Source organism: Pongo pygmaeus, chromosome 5 (assembly GCF_028885625.2).
Source record: "Pongo pygmaeus isolate AG05252 chromosome 5, NHGRI_mPonPyg2-v2.0_pri, whole genome shotgun sequence".
Taxonomy (NCBI): Eukaryota; Metazoa; Chordata; class Mammalia; order Primates; family Hominidae; genus Pongo; species Pongo pygmaeus.
Window position 1 is genome coordinate 71617723 of NC_072378.2, and position 22907 is coordinate 71640629.

The 22907-nt window shown below is 33.2% G+C and overlaps 1 protein-coding gene across 50 annotated transcripts in view; it reads left to right on the forward strand.

Annotated features, from left to right (window-relative positions):
* The window catches only part of RIMS1 (regulating synaptic membrane exocytosis 1), a 515969-nt gene that overhangs the window by 380021 nt on the left and 113041 nt on the right, over positions 1-22907 (forward strand). For 20 of the 50 annotated variants that reach the window (XM_054491257.2, XM_054491260.2, XM_054491247.2 and 17 more), the window contains one exon: positions 17658-17729. The exons of 26 other annotated variants lie outside the window; for them this stretch is intronic. In XM_054491257.2, coding sequence (XP_054347232.1) covers positions 17658-17729 — 72 coding nt within the window. Of the gene's footprint in view, positions 1-8298; positions 8383-17657; positions 17730-22907 lie in introns of all 50 variants that reach the window. 4 more of the 50 variants (XM_054491241.2, XM_054491265.2, XM_054491267.2 and 1 more) reach the window with 1 other exon arrangement.

A 22907-nucleotide genomic window follows, 5' to 3' on the forward strand; every position in this document is an offset into this window, starting at 1 on the left:
TCTTAATTTCTTATCATTTGTACTAGTGATTTTTTTCAGTCACTTTGTTTTGTTTCATGACAGCCTCACAGGTTTATTCATTCATGTACACTTTGCTAACTGTCTACATTTCCCCTTCCCTTATTATACATGTCTATTTAGAGATATGCGTATGTGGATAAACCCAAGGGTACACATACACATATTTCTATGAATGTTGTTGCAAATAGTGTGATGTAATTTGTAACTGCTTCTGGCTGCTGCTTTTCCCCTTTTGTTGCTGTTCAGTCATTTTATTGACTATTCAGGAAACCTTCAGTATGCTGATAATGTTATAAGGTCCAGTGAATTATCCAAAGGGGAGGATCACTTTCCTCTTAATACCACTGATAAATAGTATTTATAGGTTTAACAACAATCTTCTATAAACTCATAACAGGAAGTTTTTTTAAATAGAATACTTCCTTTGTATATCTACGTTCATTTTTAATCAATCTACTCTGATATAATGTTTTACATTAAATTATACTTTGACAACAAAAAATGATGTTATTCATAGATTTCCTGATGCCTAACAAAAAGAAATACATATATATGTACGCAGACAATTTTGCTTAAAACTTTAATTAATAAATTCTGATTTCAATTCAAATATATTCATTGATGATGTGTTACACTGTCTCCTAGCTGTAAGCATTTAATTTTTCCATTGTGATGGAACTCTTTTAATAGACTTAGTTATAATTTTAATAGACTTAGTTATAATTGATAGTCTTGTTTATAATTGCTATCTCTTTTTAATTAGAAGTCATTCAGAAGACATTTGCATACTACCTCTTTACAAGTCCTGAAGAAAAATATTTAGTTGTACTAATGTAACCCACTTCTCCTTCTTAGTAGGCTACTTAAAGCTTTTCTGTAGGTAACTTTCTAATCTGAGTCTATTCATTTATTTATGAGATATTTCTGGAATTGAACAATAGGTACACGTGTGTATATGCCTTGTTTTAGCGCCTTAAGAATTTACTTTTAAATTGTGTGTTCTTTTATATTTGTAAAATGTGTAATAGGAAAAAGTGAAATTTAATTTCTGTCTTGTATCCCTTTACTTTTGTCATATAAATTTTAGTTGAAATGACTATAGAGTCTTCTAAAATCGTAATTGGAATAGGTTTATCATTCTCTTTAGTCAAATATAACCCCTTCCCCAAATAATTTCAAGAGTAGCAAGAAAATTTTAAAATATGTTTAGTTATTATTTTCTTACATGTTTCTGGTTAGTAGTAAAACAAGGATAGAAATTCTCAAGTCAGTGGAATCTTCTGACCATAGCAGCCTGATATTTTTAATATTATCCATATCAGTGCCATCTGATAGAAACATAATGCAAGCTGATACTTTAATATTTCATAGTAGCCATACTAAAAGGATTAAGTTAATTTTAATTTTTAACCCTGTATATTCAAAATATAATTTTCACATGTCATTATTATACAAACTATTAGATATTTTGCACTCCCTTTTTTACAGCATAATAAGCCATAGATACTAAAGATAGTTTGTACTTGCACCACTCCTACTTTGGACTAACCACATTATGGTGCTCAGTGGCTTCATGTGGCTTGTGGCTCCTGTACTGGACAGTGCAGGTCTATTCTTATGGTGAGCCTATCTAGCATATGTTCCCCTGTGACACTGAAGCCACAGAGTTTATAAATCTCCATGTTGGCAAATTTAATCTGTCAGATAATACCCTTAAAGCAGGTCAACCAGCAGACAAATAATCTAGGGACAGTTATTCTACAGATTGTTGTAAAGTCCAAATCAATGTATTTACCTTGAATAAAAGAAGAAAAAATATTGAAAACATATATTCACTCTACATAGTGAATAAAAAGGAATTTTTCATTTAAAAACTCAATGAAACAAGTCTTGGTATTATCAATGATCCTAAGTTTATTGGGATCACTTTGTTGCCAAGAAGAACAGCAATTATTTTATGTAATGTAAAATAAACAACAATTATTTTATGTAATGTAAAATAAAACTTAGATAAGGTTTCATCAAGTAATTACAGAAGCTGTAGATGCTTATTCATTTGGAGGATAGAGACTACAAGTACCCTTTGTGAACAAGCCTGTGAAGCAGCTTTGAAGCAGAATATAACAATATCAAAAATGGTGACTTTGTTATCTTTGGAGAATGCATCTAAAGCCCCCAGACAGTATGCGGAGAGTAGGAGAAGGGAGGCTTAGAGGGTTTTCGAGGCTACTTAATTTCTCTAATTTACCACAGGGATTATTGTATTAATGCCTAATATATACATAGTAGATAAAATGTTAGAGCAAATGTTTTAAAACTTAATTTTGTATTCTTAAGAGATGAACATTATTTCTACAAATTTGTCAACTATGTATGGTCAAACGATTTTGATTAACTTTTACATGCCTTTATACCAACTTAACTCCTAACCTTTAACACAAGTTTTCTGTTAAGATAAAGGGTGAAATTGTCAAAGCACACTCAGTACTCAATATAATACTTTTCTAATGATTCAGAAGATAAAAGAGCAGCATTCTTTTCCTGAAGAAGTTGAAAACCAGCAGATACACCTATCGTTTCTCCCTTGTTACATGGTTTGGCCTACTTTAACAGATGAGTTTTGAATAATGCATGTAAAAAGCAGTTTGGAAAGGAAACCGTTTTAGTTTAGGAGCACCTCCATTTCATGTTCTGTTGATTACACAAATGGAAAACATGCTTATGGGTTACCATAATTCAGTGAATTATTCCAATTCAGTTATGCTTCTTAAATCAATGTATTTGAGGTTTATTTGTAATAAGAAATAATTTATCATTTATATCTTCCCATTTCCCTTGCTTCCCTGATTGACAAGGAGTGAGTTACAGGCCTGCTATTAACCTTTGCTTTTCTAGGTTTTCAAACAAATTATTACTTACATGTTCAGAAGCAATGATTTTTAGAGCCACTAGAGAAAACTTACTTTTCTTGGATAGTTTACCTTCTTCCTTCGCCTTTCAGAGCAATCATATCCTTGATGAAGGCTTATGAAAGGGTAGTTTATACTTACCGCCTGCATTTTTTACCTTCCAGTAATTCCTGCAATCTGACATCTACTCATTCCTAGTGCTCTGTAGCTGTACTGAAATTCTTCTGTGGTTTACATTGGCTCCCTAGTTGTTCAGCAACATCTTGCAACATTTTACATTACCCACCCTGTCACTTGAATCTCTCCTCCATTAAGTACCTGTACAGATTTTCTTAAACCTCTGTTATGATGTCTCCTTTGAAGGCTTGTCTTACTCCCCTGCCCTATAAAGATAGGTATTTCCCCAGCTCCACCTCCAGTTTTCCTCTTTTGCCCCACCCATACTGTCCTGTTCCTTAAATTTTATTTCTGTAAAAGGTTCCCACTCCAATACATATGAAGACAACCCTCCACTGTGATTGACCAGACCCTACCAGGCCTAAATTTATAAATGATGATGTCTAAATCAACTTCATTATCCCCCCTTCAGTCCCTTTACAGCAAAATCCTTCCTCTTTCTAAATTTTTCTCTCATTTTATGGTTTTGACATATAACCAGCCACATAATCTGGAACTACTTCTCTTCCTGCTCCATCACAAATTCAGTCACAATAAATTCAATCAATTCCTTCGGAACAGGTCCCTCACCTTGAATATATTAATAGCCCTTCTCCAGTTCCAGTGACACTCCTGCTCGCATTAATTTTCTTAAGTTCTAATAGTCTTTATTAACTTATATCTCATTTTCTTTCTATTGAAATTAAAATATTCTTCTTCCTTTGTTGTCTGATTAAAAATTCTGCTCACTGTTCAAAAATATAGGTTAAATACCATATCTTTGTAAAACCCTTCTTAACCTCCTCCCCTGTCCTCAGTCCCGCCACCAACACGCGCACATACTTCCTTTTCTTTTGCCAGTCAGAATTATTTACTGTCTTTTCTGGGCCCACCTAATTTTATATACTTCTATTAAAATACATTGTATTTTACTTAGTACTGTAGTATGTTTGTGTCTTCCACTGTATTGTGATATTCTTCCATGATATCACTATATAGTGGAAGAAACACACACACTAGCCTTAAGGGAAAGGAAGTTCTTCGCTAAAAATCAACAGCTATAAATTGAATTGAAATAGATATCATAGGTCTTGTTTCAGAGTATAACTGTCTGTATTAATTAAAATAAGTTAAATTTAGTTTAAAACAATATTGGGGGAAAATATTTAAGGACTAAAATGAATAATTAGAACAGACAATAAAAATACATATGTGTGTAATCAGTTATCTCATTTTGTTTGTTTTTTAATGTTATAATTTCTAATTGAGGGCAGGAATAATATCCTATTTCTCTTTTCCATCTATAGTGACAACATGATGTATTTTTTACTTGGTAAATGGTTCATTTGGGGAGTTTAGGGCCTTAAAAAACACCTTCTACTTTTCACTTCAAAGTTGGATTGAGCTGTGAGTTAGACCCAGGTACTATAAAGATGGGAGATTTAATTTTCAATATAAGTACTTTGAACAGATATGAAAGCTGTGGCTTTGAGTCTGCAAGATGGCTAATAACTAATCCCAGAATCAGCCAGATTCACTGAGCCACACAAACTTCTGCTACAGGGTCAGGCCTCAGATCTCATCACTCCTTTACAAGTTTGTTTGTTGTGCTGTTTGCAGGCATCATAATTTGGAAAAAGGAATCCAGAAAGGGCTAAGTTTCCTGTGCCCGATTCTTTACCATGGTCACCTATCATATAAGCCACTCTTTCTTCCTTGGGGTGCAATGAGGAAAGGCTTACTTGAATGAATTTCCCTCAAAATGGAAACATGAGACTTAAGGGAAAGGAGGTTCCTACCTAAAAATCAATAGTTATATATTGAATTGAAATATATATCATAGATCTTGTTTCAAAGTATAAGTACTGGATGGGCGTGGTGGCTCATGCCTGTAATCCCAGCACTTTGGGAGGCTGAGGCAGGCAGATCACTAGGTCAGGAGTTTGAGACCAGCCTGACCAACATGGTGAAACCCCGTCTCTACAAAAAATACAAAAAGTAGCCGGGCATGGCGGTGTGCACCTGTAGTTCCAGCTACTAGGGAGGCTGAGGCAGGAGAATCGCTTGAACCCGGGGAGCAGAGGTTGCAGTGAGCCAAGATGGTGCCATGCACTCCAGCCTGGGTGACAGAGCAAGACTCCGTCTCAAGAAAAAAAAAAAAAAAATATATATATATATTAATTAAAATAAGCGAAATTTAGTTTAAAATAATAGGGAAAAAATTTTAAGGACTAAATTTATTAATTGAAAACAATAAAAATATATATGTGTATAATCAGTTATCTCATTTGGTTTCTAATGTTGTAATACCTCATTTTAAATTTGTGCTATTTATGGAATTAATGATTTACATTTTTATATAATGCCTTTTTTAGATAATTAAGCTTCTTAGCCATGTTCTGCCAAGAGATATGCACCATTAGATGATGTGTGTATATGCAAGTACACGTATTAATAACACATTTAAACACACGTATGCATTTGTTTTAAAGTTTATCAATGCCTGGGGGAGAGGGAAGAGCTACAACATAAGTATCATTTAATTGCTTTCTGAGGCCTATCAATTCTCAATCCCCTTATGTCAATAGCACTGTTTATTTCTTGGTTAAGGTTCTCATTATTCCTTATCCCCAAAGCCAATAGCCTTATGTCATTATTTATTTAAACATTCACAAATATTTGTTTATTCTGTGCTATGCATAATGGATGCAATTATTAAAAAAAAAAAAAAAACCTCACTGTATTTTCTTCTGCAGGGAGTTCACAGCCTGTTTATTCAATCCTACAGCCTTCAGAGTGATCTTTTTTCTTTTCTTCTGATCACAGTGAAAGGAGTGGGCTCCCAAGAAATAGATGTTCCTCAATTAATGAATTTAGAATACCTGATACTAAAGTATGAATAATTTACTAAGTAACTAAGCAATGAACTTTTAGGTAGGCTGGTTTGGAAATACAAATCAAGAAAGGACTGGTTTAGTTCAACTTTATGATTAAAATCTCCAACGTAGCCTGCCATATTAGCTTGTAAAATGAAAATAGAAATGAAAGTTGAAGCTATGTATATTTCTCAATAACCAGAGTTGGGAAGAGAGATAAAGATTCTAATTTTGGTCATTCCTTGTAATAGAAAAAAAAACAGAAGTAGCACCTATTATAGAAAGCATATAAAATATGCTAGTATATTTAAAACTTACAAAGATGTGTTATTAAAACTTAAGTGACATCTATTCTTAGGACAAAAACTTGGACATAAATTGATCCTGCTCTCGTTGTATCCACTGTATGTGGGAAAAAGCGAACAGATTTATTATATTGGTACTACATATCAGCATATTCAGAAGGACTTTAAGTGTACAAATATACATGTATTAAACCAAATATTTGTTTAAAATAATCTTTTAATCACTTGCATTCACAATTGCTTGTTTCGAAATGTACATCTTTCTCCTTCACAGCTTTCTCACTGCATGTTTCATAATTATGCCATTTTTACTTGCTTTTTCTTTACTTTTATGTTTAAATAAGCACAAGGACTGGAATTTTGCCCTAGGAAGCAAGGTTATTCAAAATTGTGTCCAGTTAATATTATTACTTCACAGAAAAATACTAAGTCTATGTTTGTGTTTCCAAATAACACCAAAAGTTTTAACATAACTGAGTATATACCTTAATGTAGAAAATGCTGTCGTCGTAATTGTTTTCCAATTATTTTACAAATATTTCTTCATTTTATCTATAAACAAAAGCCAGTACAGTGAAAAGAAACTTTTTAAAACATTCAGATTGGATTGACCAATCCTTTAAATAATTTTTAAAAATTAAATAAAATTAATGCAAAATTTTATTTTATAAACATTTATCACCTTTAAGAGTATGTTCCACACATTTTTATCTTCTGCTCAAAGTCTGCTATTCAATATTTTCACTTGCTTCATGGCTTCTTCAAGGCCTGACTTGAATCATGCCAAGTTTGCTATTTAGATAGATTAAACAAAGGCTTCCAGAGAATTTCAGAATTGAGTATCTGATGACCTCGCATATCCTGAGTGACAGAAGCCCTTTGCTATGTTTGCCCAGATGGTCTAAAATATTCAGTAAACCAAGTTATATCTGGCAAGTTTTCAAAAAGAAAACTTTCTTTTTGAAATGTTAGGACTAGACTCCTTTGGATAATTATAAAATCTTATACCTAAATGAGTCCTTTAAGACTATCCAATTATTCCTTCTTTCATACAAGAAAGGCAATATCTAGAGAAAAATATCCTGTTAGAATTTTCGTATATAATAAATAAAAAATTTTAATTCTGACCCATTCAGTGTCTTATTTCCTCAGTTTAAACTAGATGTTTGAAATTTGTGGCGGTGCACAGACAGAATCTAAAGGTAGCTTAACAAAGGAATGAAACAGTTTTCTAACTTGTGTTTACTGTTAATCGCAAGAAAAGTATTATTGTAAATGCTGAGCTAAAAAGCATCCATTTAATTCACATACTTTTGCAAATAAAAACCAGTGAAACTAAAAAAAATTAATGCTAATTTATCATTTCATGTATCTACGTTCTTTGCTTTTATTTATCAGTATCGTTTACTTACAGCTTTTAAAGTTCAGTAATTAGCTCTGTGGTTTTTGACAAGAAAACTTAAGAATTCACTGGTAACTTTCCCATGAATTATTTCTTCATGTCACTGTTTCAACACTAAAGAACATTTTTATTTCTTCTACTTAACTGTGCTCCTACTTTGTATTAAATTCACACATCCCCACCTTTGCAGCTCTACCCAGTAATTTCAAGGCCCGGTATCACAAAATCATTGGTAGCTTATTAAACCTATTTATTCAAACATAAGCCATATTCCTAAAGATGCATCTTTAAGAACTTAAAGTTACATTAATGTTTATATATTTATAGATTAAATATGCACATAGAAGCACATTTTGGAAGAACAAAACTACACTTACTAGGTGGATTCCAAACATCTTCCCGAATAAATTGTTTCCTTATTCACTTGTAAGATTACAAGTTCTATGTTCTTAAAGTATTGTAACTTATCTTTCCAAGGCTTATAACAGTGAAGATTTTAAATTATGGAGCAAAGAATCTACACTTTGCCTTTATGGGGTGCTTTTCCAGTCCTCTTGTTCCATGTATTCTTTTATTTTAGGAGTTACTAAATGTCCTGTTTTTTCCTGTCTTGTTCACTGGGCAAACAGGGGTAGATGGTCCCCCTCCCTAGATAGGAGACGACCTCCTAGTCCCAGGATTCAAATCCAGCATGCGTCTCCGGAGAATGACAGGTACTAGTCAACTCCTCCTCACAGACAAGTGGCTTCTAGAAGCTTATAGGCCACCAACTGAAGGATAACCAAGAGAAATGTTGAATATGATGTACTTTATTCCAGGAGCCAGAGCCAGATATGTTGGATGTAGCCAACTCTAGTAAAGCACCTCAGAATATTTGCTGAAATGAGGATAGCATACAAATGGCAGAGTTTAAACACTGTGAAGTCAGGATCCATTGAAAGGATGTTCTGTTTTGAAGAGCATTTGATTGTGTTTTGAATTTCTGGAAACAAATTTAAATACTGTTTTTGTTGACAAGTAAATAAATAAAAATTCTCAGGTGCTTTAGAGTATATTAAAATCTGTCACAGAGCCTATTGTTTGTTATATTGGTTGATGGTTTTATCTCAGTTGTCTTGTTTTGCTGCTGTGTACACTTGTTAACAATGAAGCTTAGGCTTTGATTATATTAAGAAATGTCTGTCCTATAAAGTAAAATACCTGGTTTTTATATATTTTATAAATATTGAATTGTTAAACACAATATTGTCCAGGGCTAAGGGGTCAGTCCACAAGGTAGGTTTTTAAAAACAGCATCAGTGCCTTGAATCCACTTTATGCTGATGTGTCAGAAGTGCCCAACATATATTTTCCATTACTTTGTTATTCTTCTCAGTTTGAAGTTGACCCAGTTTTCCTATTTTATGGTGTACATATATATAGGCTTTATCTTTAAATGTGTTTTCCTGACTGGTCACAAAGGTTTTTGGGTGTTTGAGATGCTTCTCTTCTGGTTCAAGCAGAAATTCAGCCAACACATTGGTGATATTTACTCAGCAGATAAGTAGATGTGATATCTCAGAAGCAGCATAATTAGTCATGTAAATGTACAGATTTTTTTTAGTATGTGTGCATATGGCAGAGTAATTTAAGCCCTAGTTAACTGTGACACAATTTATTTTCTGTATTTGTAAACAATCAAGATATCCTCAGGATTTTAGCTTGAAAGAAAAAGGAAACATTGTAACCAAGAAAAAAATTAAGGTTGTTTTACAAATATTGGAAAAGACTACAAACTGATATTTTATGAAGGTTTCAGGAACATTTTAGCATCTTTTAATCTCTAAGATACTTGCCTTGATATGGTTTATATTTACATATTTGGAAATTAAATGTAATTCTTTCTGCTACTGTCTGATTTCTAGGATAGAAATTCTGGGACTAGAAAAACTAGTAACCAATCTAAAAAGTATTGCAAATATAGAGTCTTCTCAAAAAAGAATATAAAATAATTGTGTAAATTCAATAAAAAATTAAATCTATATTGCTACTCATTTATTCAATAAAAACTTATTGTACCCCTACTATGCACCCTATTCTAATGGCTAGGTCACAACAGTGATTAAGACAGACAAAGTCCTGGCCATCAAGGAACTTAGAATTTTCTTTTAGAAAAGATAATTCTGTGCCAGGCATGGTAGCTCACACTTGCAATCCCAGCACTTTGAGATGCCAAAGCCAAGTGGGGAGGATTACTTGAGCCCAGGAGTTTGAGATCAGCCTGGGCACCACAGTGAGACTGCATCTCTGCAAACAGTTTCAAAATTAGCTGGGTGTGGTGGCATCTGCCTGTAGTCCCAGCTACTCAGAAGGGTGAGGTACGCACACAGTCTGTGAGCCCAGGAGGTCAGGGTTGTAGTGAGCCATGGTCATACTACTGCATTCCAGCCTAGGCAACAGAGAGAGACCCTGCCCGCCTCCCATCCCCAAGAAAAGAAAAAAAGAAAAGATAATTCTAGAAAACCTTTGTATATATTCCAAAACAAATAAAATAGTAGATTTCATCTTCTGTATTGATTGAGTATAGGAAAATTAAACATGATGATCTTTGTAATGAATATAAATGTAAGTTTATCTGGGCATTGATTAAGCAAAATGGAAATTCAAATAATACTTTCAGTTCTTACATACACAAGATGTTATTAGCTTAATTTAGTGGTATATGAATTATTCCATTTGATTGTCTAGATAGTATATATAACTATAAGAATAGATTTTGGGACCAGAAATGATCCTTTTAGATAAGATTATTAAAATAAATTATTATTAAATACATAATTTTGAATACATATTTTGCTTTTTTATGATAACATAGATAAGTCCTATGTTCGACCAAAATAAATACACTTTACATCTCTTGATACTATTATTTATTAGTATAGAGAATAGAAAATTATTTACAATACAATTTTATTAAAATATAAGACAAATATGTACTTATAAAATGAGAGATAAATTATGTCAACTAATGCTACATTCATAGGTTACCATGTCAACCACTTGGCAAATCATAATGAACACTGGCATTTCATTTCTCATCAGCTTTATTTACTCATTCAGAAGTTTCTACCAATTTCTAAATGAAGTAAATATGGCATCAGATTTGGATATAGTGAATGTTCATAAGAATTTCAGCATTAGGTGACTTTTATCGTCGGACACTGGTAGCCAGGAAAATATTCTAAAGTTAATGACAATTTATACAATTCAACTTTGGATATTTTCTATCAGGGCCATAGTTGATTATTTTGAAAATAACATTGTAATGCAGAACGTAAATTATTCCTTAAGAGAATTATCCACTACATTCAAATAAATTGAAAAGCATTTAGTTGCCCTCTTGTTTCCCACAGCATGTATGTGTACACAGACACATAATTTTTAGTGAACCATTTCTCCATAATTTAATTTTAACAGTAAGCATTCTCAGTTTTTCTCAAGTGATACCATAGATTTATTTGGAATTAACATGAAGGTAGTTTTATCTAAGAATATTTTCTAGAAATTGAGGAAATTTAAAACATTGATGAAGAAAAAATACATAAATTTGGAATCCCAGGGTATGTTTCCGATTTTAAAATTGTAGTGAAAATTTCCTTGTAGTTTTATTTCTAAAAATGTTGACCCTTAAAAAATCGTCATTCCAATAACAAAGCATCTCTTTATAAATAACATTATTTTAATACATGAAAATGCTAATGGACCTATATATACATAATTATATGAGTTTTAATTAAATGTAGATTGAGTTGTAGCTTGAAATTAACCAAAATTTGTAAGTAGCCTTTTAGAAAAAATATATTTTAATATGGCCCTGAAGCATCAGAGTTCTGAGTTTAGTGCTTACAGTTTAATCAATCGTCTTTAAGAATGAAAGGCTAGTGTAAGTTATTATTGAATAAAACTTTAAACTATTTTGGTAAATGTTTTATTCAAGAAAATGCAATATTTTCATTGGGTACATTTTGAGGTATATTTTAACATGTCACTGGCTTTACAAATCACTGCAGTTACTATCTTCAATATTTTGATTGAGAATAGTTTTTAATCTGTCTATCTATCTATCTATCTATCTATCTATATATATATATATATGATTTTTAAGGGTACAATTTAGTAGTGCATGACTCAAATACCAAAAATATTTAGTAAAATAATCTTATTTCCAGAACTTTAAATTTTTCAATTAAGTAAAGCATCCCACTATATGTAATTCCTGAGTTGTTCTGCTAAAGTGGCTCTAATTTCTTTTGCAGATAACCAAATTTGTGTAGTTTCCTATACCTATTAGTTGGTAGCAGCTACTTGTCTGTAAGAAACCTCAACCAAGAGTATTAAGTGGTTTCTTTTGATTTAAAGTGAATTAATCTTATTTCTCCTTTGAAAATATTCTGGGACAAACAAATCACAAACTTTTTTACTTCCAGAATTCATGGCAGTTGCCACATATTTTCAAAGTTAGTGTAGAACCACTTATAAATAAATACAGTACATTACTTATTATTTCTTTTTGCTCTATAATATCCTTTATTATCTGTGTTTTTCAAAAATACTCTTTCTTTGAATGAACAAAATGTATCCATGAACTAAAATATGGTGAGTCTATTTAAAAGCTACAGTCCTGTACATAAATATCAATAATATACAGGAAGGTAAATGTATCTTAATTGCATGCATCCATCTTCACTGCATAGGAACATCTCTTATTTAGGATGATTCTATTCAAATTTAATTTTTCCTTCCCAAACTTAATGAGTAAATAGGGTGATAGAGATTTGCTTTGCACATTAAGACAGTATAAGCCATGTAAGTAGTCAGCCAAAATATAGACAGATATATTCTTATGATATCAGTGTTAGCTCTAATTAAGTGAAAACATTATGTAGTAGACTTTTGTTACAGTATTTCCAAGGCAGAACAGACTATGTTTTCATTGTTATAAAATAGTCTTATTAAATATTATGATTTTATTAATTTTGTCCTTTAATAAAATTTTAGTATTAATTTTATCCTTTAATAAAATTTTAATGCCTTCAGAAAAGCTTTATTTACCAGTCTTTAGAGAGTTACCCTAACTGAAATTAGTTATTGAAAAGGAAAAGAAAACACATAGATTTTAACAATTACCTCTGTTTTTCATCAGTTCATTTTATAAATCTTCATACTAAATTAATAGGAAGGAAATAATCACAGAAAATAGAACTTCAAAAGAATTGGGGTTTAAGTAGAAACATCCCATTTTCTGATTTTTACTCTTGCTTTGATTTAATAATAAAAGAATTGCTTTTATACCTTACAGTTGAATGTACTTTTATAGCTTTAAAAGAATTTCTTTAGTACGCTGTGAACTAGAAAGCATAAAGCCAAAAATCACACAACTATTAAGTTGTGAATAAAGGGAGAAAAACTCAAGATTTCTGATTCTTGCATGTTTAAAACCAACTAAATATTCTTTATGAATAATATTGTAAAGATAAAAAATTTATGCCAGAACAAAAAAGCATATTTAAACTTAAAATAAGACATAATGAAAACACTGAAACAGTCTTGTCTTGTTCACTCGTGCCCAGGGATCTCTCAAATAAACATCTAATCATTCAAAATGAACATGTGGCAGAGTCAGCAGAGAACTTGAGCACATAGGGGTGTGATGGTGTTATCCTCATCAACTTAAGGTCTATCATAGCTTGGATAAGACGCTTAAACTTTTGTGGACTAAGTTTCCTCATCTCTAAACGTAACTGGTTATACATGGGATAGCTGAATTTTAATGTCCTGTAGTCTCTAAAGTTGAGTCTATACTGCCTCGTGCATTATGTTAAAACATACAGTAGGCCCTCGCTAATGATTGACAGTTCATTATGTATTATTCGGTAAACCAAAGGTCATGTTGTATTTAAGTATTTTATATTTTGCTGAAGCCCAGAAAATTATGCAGTTTTATTTTTAAATTTATTTCATTTGAGGCAAACTAGATTTTATAGCCCTAGTTAGTTCTTTTTTATTGTAATTTTTGGGCTTTCAAATTTAATGATAATACTCAAAATATTACCTTTTAAACTATCCATTCAACAAATAATTATTGAGCAACTACCATATGCTAGGTGTTGATATTACACTGACAATCCAAACAGACACAATTCCTGACCACAGGGAGCTTAAAGTGGTATAAGGTAGAAAGTAATTCATTTTACTGTGATCTATTTTGTGATTACACAATTAATAGTTTCAGTAGTATGGTATATGAATATAGATGGATTGTTCTAATCTTTCCTATTTTACATATCTCAATCCAATTTATTCTAAGAAATGGCTGTGTTAAAATATACAATATTTTGGCTATAATTTGGATTCCAAATAGAAAATAACATAAGAATTTTCTATTTTATTCTCTGCTCCTTTACAGAAAATTATTGCAATTAAGTGCATATCATTTTAACTTAATTTACGTACTCTTTTAAGGGGTTAGAAGAATTATAAAGACATATCCTTTGTAGTTATCTTTAGAAGAATCTTTAATGGAGGTAAATTTCATTGATATTTGAAGAGAAAAAAGGGACATCCTCAATAAGAGGGTTAAAAATGAAAACAAAAATTAAAAGGTTAGATTATGACCCTTTGCATGAATATTTGTTATCCAGTTATAGAGCACTGGCTCTGAGTTTTATATTTTTATAGATGAATGAGAAAAGTCTTTGCCTTCAAGAAACAAATATTTAAAGCAATATTTTAATAGTACCACTTGCTAATTCCAAGTAATGCAAAAAACACAGTCAGTTCTAGTTCTGTGTAATACTACAAATACTACAATACTGAGTACTACTGAAATATTTAAAATTAGCAAAACCTGTGTGTGTGTGCAGTGGTAGTGGTATTATTGCCACTTTTTAGGTAAAAGAAAACTGAAGCACAGAGACATTAAGTAATTTCACCAAAATTGCCTGGCTAGCCAAAAACAGAGCTGAGATTACACCCAGTTTGACTGTAGAATTCATTATTTTAGCCATTTATGCCAGAGATACAACATGATTACTGCTGTTCAGATTATGCACTCTCAGTTCACCTCCTGGCTAGATGGTGAATGACCATGTAAGCTAGAAAAAAGTATTCTCTAACTCTCAATTTTCTTATTCTTAAAAAGGATAAAAGAGTAGTACCTACCTCTGGATTGGAAAGAAGATTATATGAGATAATGCAGATAAAGTGAACATGCTATCACAGAGAAAGCTCTCAGTAAATGTTATATATTATTAATATCATAATCACTGTTATAATGATCATTGATTACTGTGATAATCTAATATATGAATCCATTACATTTTAGGAGATGAAAAGAGGAGGAAGAGTTTGAAAGTTTCACAGAGGAAATGAAATATCAATTGGGTCTAGAAATTAATAGAAGTTGCCAGGAATCAGAAGAGAAGCAGGCTATTTCAAAAAGATGCCTGTAGCCCTTTGATTGTGCAGAAGTTTTATTCAAGGGTCCACCAGATTCTACACAATTTCTCTGCCTTCTCCTGCAAAATTTTTCATCTGAATCACCTCTCGACCCCTGCCCCCTTATTATTTCTTATTATTTCTTCCCTTTTCCTGAGATACTTTTTCTCTAACAATATACATGGCTATCTCCTTCACTTTACGTCTTTGCTAAAATGTCACCATTTCAGTAAGTCCTTTCCAACCACCCTACTTAAAGTTGCAATATGCTCCTGCCCCTAAACTCCCACCTTCTTACCCTGGTTTACTTTTGTTGTTGACATGTATCGCCTTTTCCCATACTATATAATGTACTTGTTTGAGCTACTTTTTGTTGTTTATTTTTGTCTTGTATCAACAAAGTGTACATTTCTTGAAAGTAGAGATAATTGTGGTTTTTTTTCCACAGACATATTCCAACCACCTAGAACAGTGCCTAGTATACACAAGTATTTGTTGGATGAATGAATGAATGAGTGGAAATTTTAATGACAGTGAGTTTTGTGGGTCTTCCTGAATCTCTCCACTCTCATCTGCTCTATTTGTGCTGAAGATGAGAAAAGGAGCATTTGATCTTCCAGTCAGTTGCCTTGAGCACTGTGGGGACCAAGCATAAATTTCCCATAACTATATTTTTATTTTGAGCTCCAGTACCTCCTGAGCCTGCAGATCTAATTACCAATCCTCTCTTCTCCCCTTACTTCTCGTCCTCCCACTGTGCTTATGCCTTCTTCCCTGTGCGTCAGGAACAAGATTCCATTCCCAACAACCATGTCCCATTGATTTCAGCCATGAAATCAATCATGAAGTCTCTGCCCCCCTATCACCCATGATCCCCTCTCCTGACCATAGAAGCAATAAAGTAAATAAGAACCTTAATGTCAGAGAGAGTCATCTATTAGTGATATCCCAGCACCTGATTTCATGGTTTCATTTCTTCCTTCCAGAACAAAGATACACACATAAGGCATGTGCCAGAATCTATCTCTTCCACTCTCTTTGCTGTATAGTATATAATGGAAACAGCTTAGGAGCCAGATAGACTTAGATTTTAATCCTAGCTTTGCCACTTTCTAACTGAGTAGCCTTTCCCTGAGCCTGTTTCTTCATCTATAAAATGGAAATGACACATTCTTAAAGGATTTTCATGGAGTTTAAATAAGTTCATGTCCCCCTCAGTGCCTGACATAGTTATCTCTCAATATATTGAGTATGCTCTTTTCCAACTGGTAAGGGAATATGATGTCTCACTCCTCTATTTCTTCCTTTTTTATCTTAAAAGTGGGATGTCAGATTAACATGAGTCTGAAAACACACAGCTGAAACCCTGAATTGAAGGGGCAAGAGAGTCAGAACACAATTTCTGGCGAAAGCGGAAGAGATTGGGAGAGATGAGCAGTCCCAGAACTCTGTAACAGCCTGTGAAGGCTTGTACCTTGATATGTGTTCCTAGTGCCTAGCAGAACTTGGTATATACTAGATACTTAATTAGGATGTCACACATTAATAAGTAAAGACAGATATTTTTCTCAACATTGTTGGGAGGAAGGGATATCAGTAAAGAAAAATAAGCTTAATTTGTAGATAATAATTAATATTAAATACGCATTCTTAGGGTTTCTCTTTTTTTTATAGTAAGTGTGAGCTTCTTGACCACAATATTTTATATTACTTATTTCAAATATATGGTACTTCAGACATTTTAGGCTAATTAGACATATGTAAGCTGCTGTGGGGAAGCAAACTTTTTATAGAAAAATTATTTCTGTAGGAAAAATGCATTTCAAGTGTTCAGTGCACATATGTACTTTTAAAAAGTAGAATAAACTGGGGACTATGATTTGTAATGTGATTGAAATGCTATATGCTTTTAAAAATGCTACATAATTTATAAAAGCATCTTATGAAAAATTTTAAAATGATTTTAATAGTTTATATAAATACTTTCATTTATATAAAACATCTTTAACTGTAGCATTTTTCTTCTCTTTTCTTCACAATTTGTGGGGGACAAAACAAAAAAATCTGTAGCACCAAGTTTCAACTTGTAAAAGTAGGGGGCATTTCACCCCTTTGAAGCCTTTCAGCACCTAAACTATTACCATCATCACATTTATCATTATTACATTTCACCATTGCATTGGTTTGCTCTCATCAGCAGAGGCCGAGTTGCTCAGTAGGGGTTCATATTAGATCATTGTTGTAGACATACTTGTCTAGACTAATGAAATGTCAGCTTCTCGTGTCTTCTATTGGGCAACTTGTGTCTTCCACTTGGCACCAATTCTGGTTTTCATTTTATTCATTCATTCATTCATTCATTTATTTGTTTACTTAGTTTTGAAAAGTACTGACTGACAAAATCATTTAGGTAATGTAGTTGCCATTTTTCATGTCTATTGTGTTTATCATTGTATGATGTTAATGTAGCTTTATTCATCATATATTTTGTGTTTAACATTTCATTCCACAGGCACTCCAGAAAGTCTGAAAGATCTAGCATCCAAAAACAGACTAGGAAAGGCACTGCCTCTGATGCAGAAAGGTAGGCTTGGTGTTGTGGTGTGCTGACATCTTCCATTTTATGAATATATTTAGGGGTGCTGTCACTCTTATTTTACATGATCAGTTCTTAAACACAAATTGTGATGTTTAAAGGCATTCATGTAACTAAACCTACCCCTAAATGGAAAGGATCTCATTGAAGAAGTAAGAGAAGGATAATTTCAAGGCGGTTCTTAAATCTTAGGGTTTAAAAAATAATTATATATTTCTCTTAGTGATCATTCTGATTACTAATAAGGATTAAATCCATACTCTTTCCTATATACATATTAGGACATTAATATTTTGTTTCTGATGTCATTTTAAATGTTACCAATGAATGTAGTGCCTGGAATATGCAAATTATTGACTGTCTTATTTATCTAAATAATGCCATCTTTTAAAAAAATCACTTTTCTACAAATGTATATTCTAATATTCTACTGGTATATTATAACCAAGGATATACATTGAGTTAGTGTAAAATTATAAGGGATTACTAACCTTTTGTTTGCAATTTGTCCAATTCCACAAAGGTTTTAAATATTTTTAGGTACAACATATTGACACTTTTTTTTAACATAGTGTTAAAAGACCTAAGAATTGCAACTAACATATATTCATTCACCCATTCATTTATCCAACAATGATTGAGAGCATGTAAAGGGACACAGATGTAAATGAATGAGTGTATTCAAGTATCATAGCTTTCATTATAGAGGCATGCACAGGTACAGTATGAACACAAGGAAAGTTGTGCAGTAAGGATGAAATTAGGAAATGCTTCATAAACAGATGTCCCTTGAGCTAAATCCAGATACATAAAAGTATGTGTGAAGAGTGGAGTATTCTAAGAGGGGGCAATGTGAGAAAACACTGAGATTGGAAGTATTATCTTGAGTTTGGGGAAATGATACCAGTTTTGGGATGGAGAACAGAATTCAGTGGATAGAAAAGAGGCCTGAAAATAAAATTGGAGAAATTCTGAGAGGTTAAATGAATGACATCACTATGCCATGTTAATACCATGCTAAAGAATTTCAACTTCTTTATTGATCTGTGAGCCACAGATGTGCGTTAAACATGGGAGGCAGAGGATCAGTTTTGAGTCCCAAAATTATAGATCACTTTGACTGATTTTTGGAAGGTGGATCAAAGGATCTAGGGGTAGATGCAAGGCATCAGCCAGGCTATCTCAATAGGCCTAGTAGAGATAGAATTTGTACAATTCAGTGATTCATTCAGTTAACAGATATGTACCAACTATGTGCTAAGTTCAAGTAATGAAATAGGAAGTAGCAAAAAAGAAAAGCTTTCCAGAGGATGTTCACACTGAGTTGAGATCTGAAAAATGAGTAGCTGTGAGACATATCAAGGGATGTGGTAGGTAAAAGGGAGATGAAATTTATTTCTGGACAGTGGTCCATGGAGATATTGACTATTTAGGGAACTTGATTCACAATGGAATAAGGATACAGAGGACTCATGAAAAGTGTTGAGTAGTAAAAGGAGTTGGACTTTGAGGAAGGAAATTGATCAATCGATAGATAGATAGCCTTTGATGAAACAATGTTTGTATTTTCACATTCTTTAATCCCAGCTCAGTTAACTGCAATTTCTTTACCATCATTGTAAATAACTATAATTTCTTAGATAAATTTTCAATCTTCAACCATCATTTTCAGCCCCCTCTACACAATTTCAATTATTTTGACATGATTAAACCTTTTCCTTGAAGTTGTATTCTTTTAATTCTATTCAGTATTCTTTCATTCATTGTTTAAAAATACTAGTTGAGGCTGGTCATGGTGGTTTACACCTGTAATCCCAGCACTTTGGGAGGCCAAGGCAGGCAGATCACCTGAGGTCGGCAGTTTGAGACTAACCTGACCAACATGGAGAAACTCCATCTCTACTAAAAATACAAAAGTAGCTGGGACTGGTGGCGCATGCCTGTAATCCCAGCTACTCGGGAGGCTGAGGCAGGAGAATCGCTTGAACCTGGGAGGCGGAGGTTGCGGTGAGCCGAGATTGCGCCATTGCACTCCAGCCTGGGCAACAAGAGCAAAACTCCATCTCAAAAAAAAAAAAAATGCTAGTTGAGTGACTACTGTGTGTAGTTATATATTAAGGATATATCAGTGAACAAGTTTTTTTGGCAATAAGATACTATTTTAGAAAATGATAGATGATGCCAGTGTCAGCTGGAGGTGCTTAACTCCAGATTAGTGATATTGAGGCATCTGCCTTTGCAACTCTGAAATGTAATCTGTGGATAAACACAAATCCTCCAATCAGAATAGCAAGGATGTGATTGACTTTCATTTTCAAATGTATGACACTTACGAATCATATTCACAGTACTCTTGCCTTTACTTTACTTATAGTTTAAAATAGAAAGCTGTAACCTTTTAGATGTGTTTGATTATAATTAAAGCTTTTCATTGATTTCTATTAGAGTGTAAACTACATGCCTAGTTTCTTTGTGAATTGTTGAGTAGCAGGTTACAAAAGAAGAACTGGCTTGGGTTTTCTAATTTATGTTAGCTCTGAATAAGAGCTATCAAGAAGATACCTTGAATTTACATCTAGCTACACATGAACCGAAGACACAGTATAAATGCTTTGGACACTGACTCCTGGCCTTTGAGAGTTGATAACTTCCCAAAAGGAGTCATACTACACAGTTTTGCACTGGTTTCTGGCGAAATTTGCTGTTTAATGATCATAATTTTAAAGGCTTTTTATTGCCCTCAACAAATGTAACCTCATGACAGATAGCCTTGTAAGAATATATTTTGAAAGTGATGATGACCAGTTGTCGTTAGGAGACAAGTAGAACTGATTTATATCTTTTGTGTCAAGCCACTTAAAGAAATGCATCATATTTTCTTGGGAAGCTTCTTGATAAGATAAAAGTCTAGCTTTTCATCTTCATGTGAATTCATCCGTGAGAACTGCTGCCCATCATTTCTGCATTCCATTCTAGTGACTTTTCTTCCTGTAGAAACTACACTCTACATTCTAACTTGAGGATGCTTCATTTCTGTATTTGGACTGCTATTTAGAATTGCTTACATATGCATTTTATGGTGTGTTCTTGCAAAAGAGCCTGTGTGGGCCTGTAAGGGACCAGCACAGTAGGAACCACTTTGAAAATTTGACCTTAAATACCACATACATGTCCATCCTTTAACAAGTTGTTTAAAAACAAAAACAAATAACAGGACTACATTGTTTTTAGGCTTTGGTAGAAGCAATTTACTGCAAGTCCATTTGCAGCAACAAAAATGTCTGACTAAAGACTCATTTTTATTGAGAAGTATGTTTTACTTAAGTATAAATCAAAACTCTAGTCTTAGATGAAGGAGAGTAGGCATGGATTGAACTTAGTGGTAAATGTTTAGATACATACTTGAAGATGGTGAACTAGAGTCAGGCATACATAAGTTTGAATTAAACTTTTGCTCTGCAAACCTTTTTTTTTTTTTTTTTTTTTTGGAGACGGAGTCTTGCTCTGTCGCCCAGGCTGGAGTGCAGTCACACGATATTGGCTCACTGCAGCCACTGCCTCCCGGGTTCAAGTGATTCTCATGCCTCAGCCTCCTGAGTAGCTGGATTACAAGTGTACGCTACACGCCCAGCTAATTTTTGTATTTTTAGTAGAGACGGGGTTTCACCATGTTGGTCAGGCTGCTCTTGAACTCCTGACCTTGTGATCCACCCGCCTCAGCCTCCCATAGTGGCATGAGCCACCACGCGTGGCCGCAAACCTCATTTTTTAAAAATGAGGAGATGTAAATATACATAATAGAGTAGGTATTTGTTAAATACCATTGTCCATATATTTTGATTCCACAGACTCTCAAACACAGTTCTGTTAAGTCCTGCCAAATAATTTGATACTTGGACATATGGTTTGTGTTAAAGATTCATGGTAAATCCTGAGATGTGAAATTGCCATTTTTTTCTCATGATACACAAACAATCCTATCTCACTAGACAGAAAAGAGAGCAAGCATTGGAGCTGAACAGACCTGTGTGGATCCTGCCTCTACCACATCTTAGCTGTTTATCTTTCTCCAGGTCACTCTGTGACCCTCAATCATAAAATAAAATAAAATAAAATAAAATAAAATAAAATAAAATAAAATAAATAAAATAAATAAAATAGTAATAACGCTTCTTAGTGTGTGAGAATCCAAAAAGGTACATATGTATATACTTGTGTGTATAAACATATAGATACATATATGCATGAATACATGCATGCCTGCATATGCGCACAAACACTTTTTCAGTTCCTGGCATGAATACATGACCCTATATTGATGCTCAGTAAGAAATAGCTGTTACTGTTATGTTATTTATCCATCCTACACTCCCTGTTTCATTCTCTAACAGGTTGTTCTAAATCTCTATCATTCTTCTTACATCCTTACATTCTTAGCACATCCCATTTCATTGAAAAGATCAGGGCACAACAGCCTGGATTCTTTCAACTTTACGCTCTGTACCTCAGAATTTCTTGATTAATCGTCCTTTCCTCTTGCCTAAAAACAAACTATACTTGGTTCTATTATCTCTCCTCTGCAAAACCTTGCTCTTCTCTCTCTAACCTCTGCATTTTTCCTCTACCCAGCTTCCCCTTCATAATTCAGCATTGCTACCACATTCCTTTCTTCCTCTGGCAAAGTGGCTTTCTGTGCTTCTCCTTTGGTCTGTGATCTCATGCTTGTTACAGAGTGGCTGGGGGCAGGAACTCTTTCATTATTGAGGGACTTTTCATGTCAAAGAAAAAAACATATCTTGTGCTAAGCGATTAACCTCAAACATTACAGGCTGTTTTCAGACACTGCAAGCCTTGTGGCTCAGGAGATGGAACACTATATGTGGTTGAGCTGTGAATATTCACCCAGGAAGCCATTTATTTGCTCCTGAAATTGCTTTTTATACTTTTGCCATTTAGTTTGGTGCCACAGAAAGTTCACCTAAATTATTTACATTTCAAGTCACATTTGAGTTTTTCTTTTAGTGCTTGTGAATTGCTTTAAGGAATGGAGCAAGATTTAAGTGAAATTGTAATATCCATGAAATTTCTCAGTACTAAGGTGAAAACTGTATAATTCCATTTGCAAGCCATGTTTAGAAAGAGTATCTTGAAGAAAGATTGAAGTTT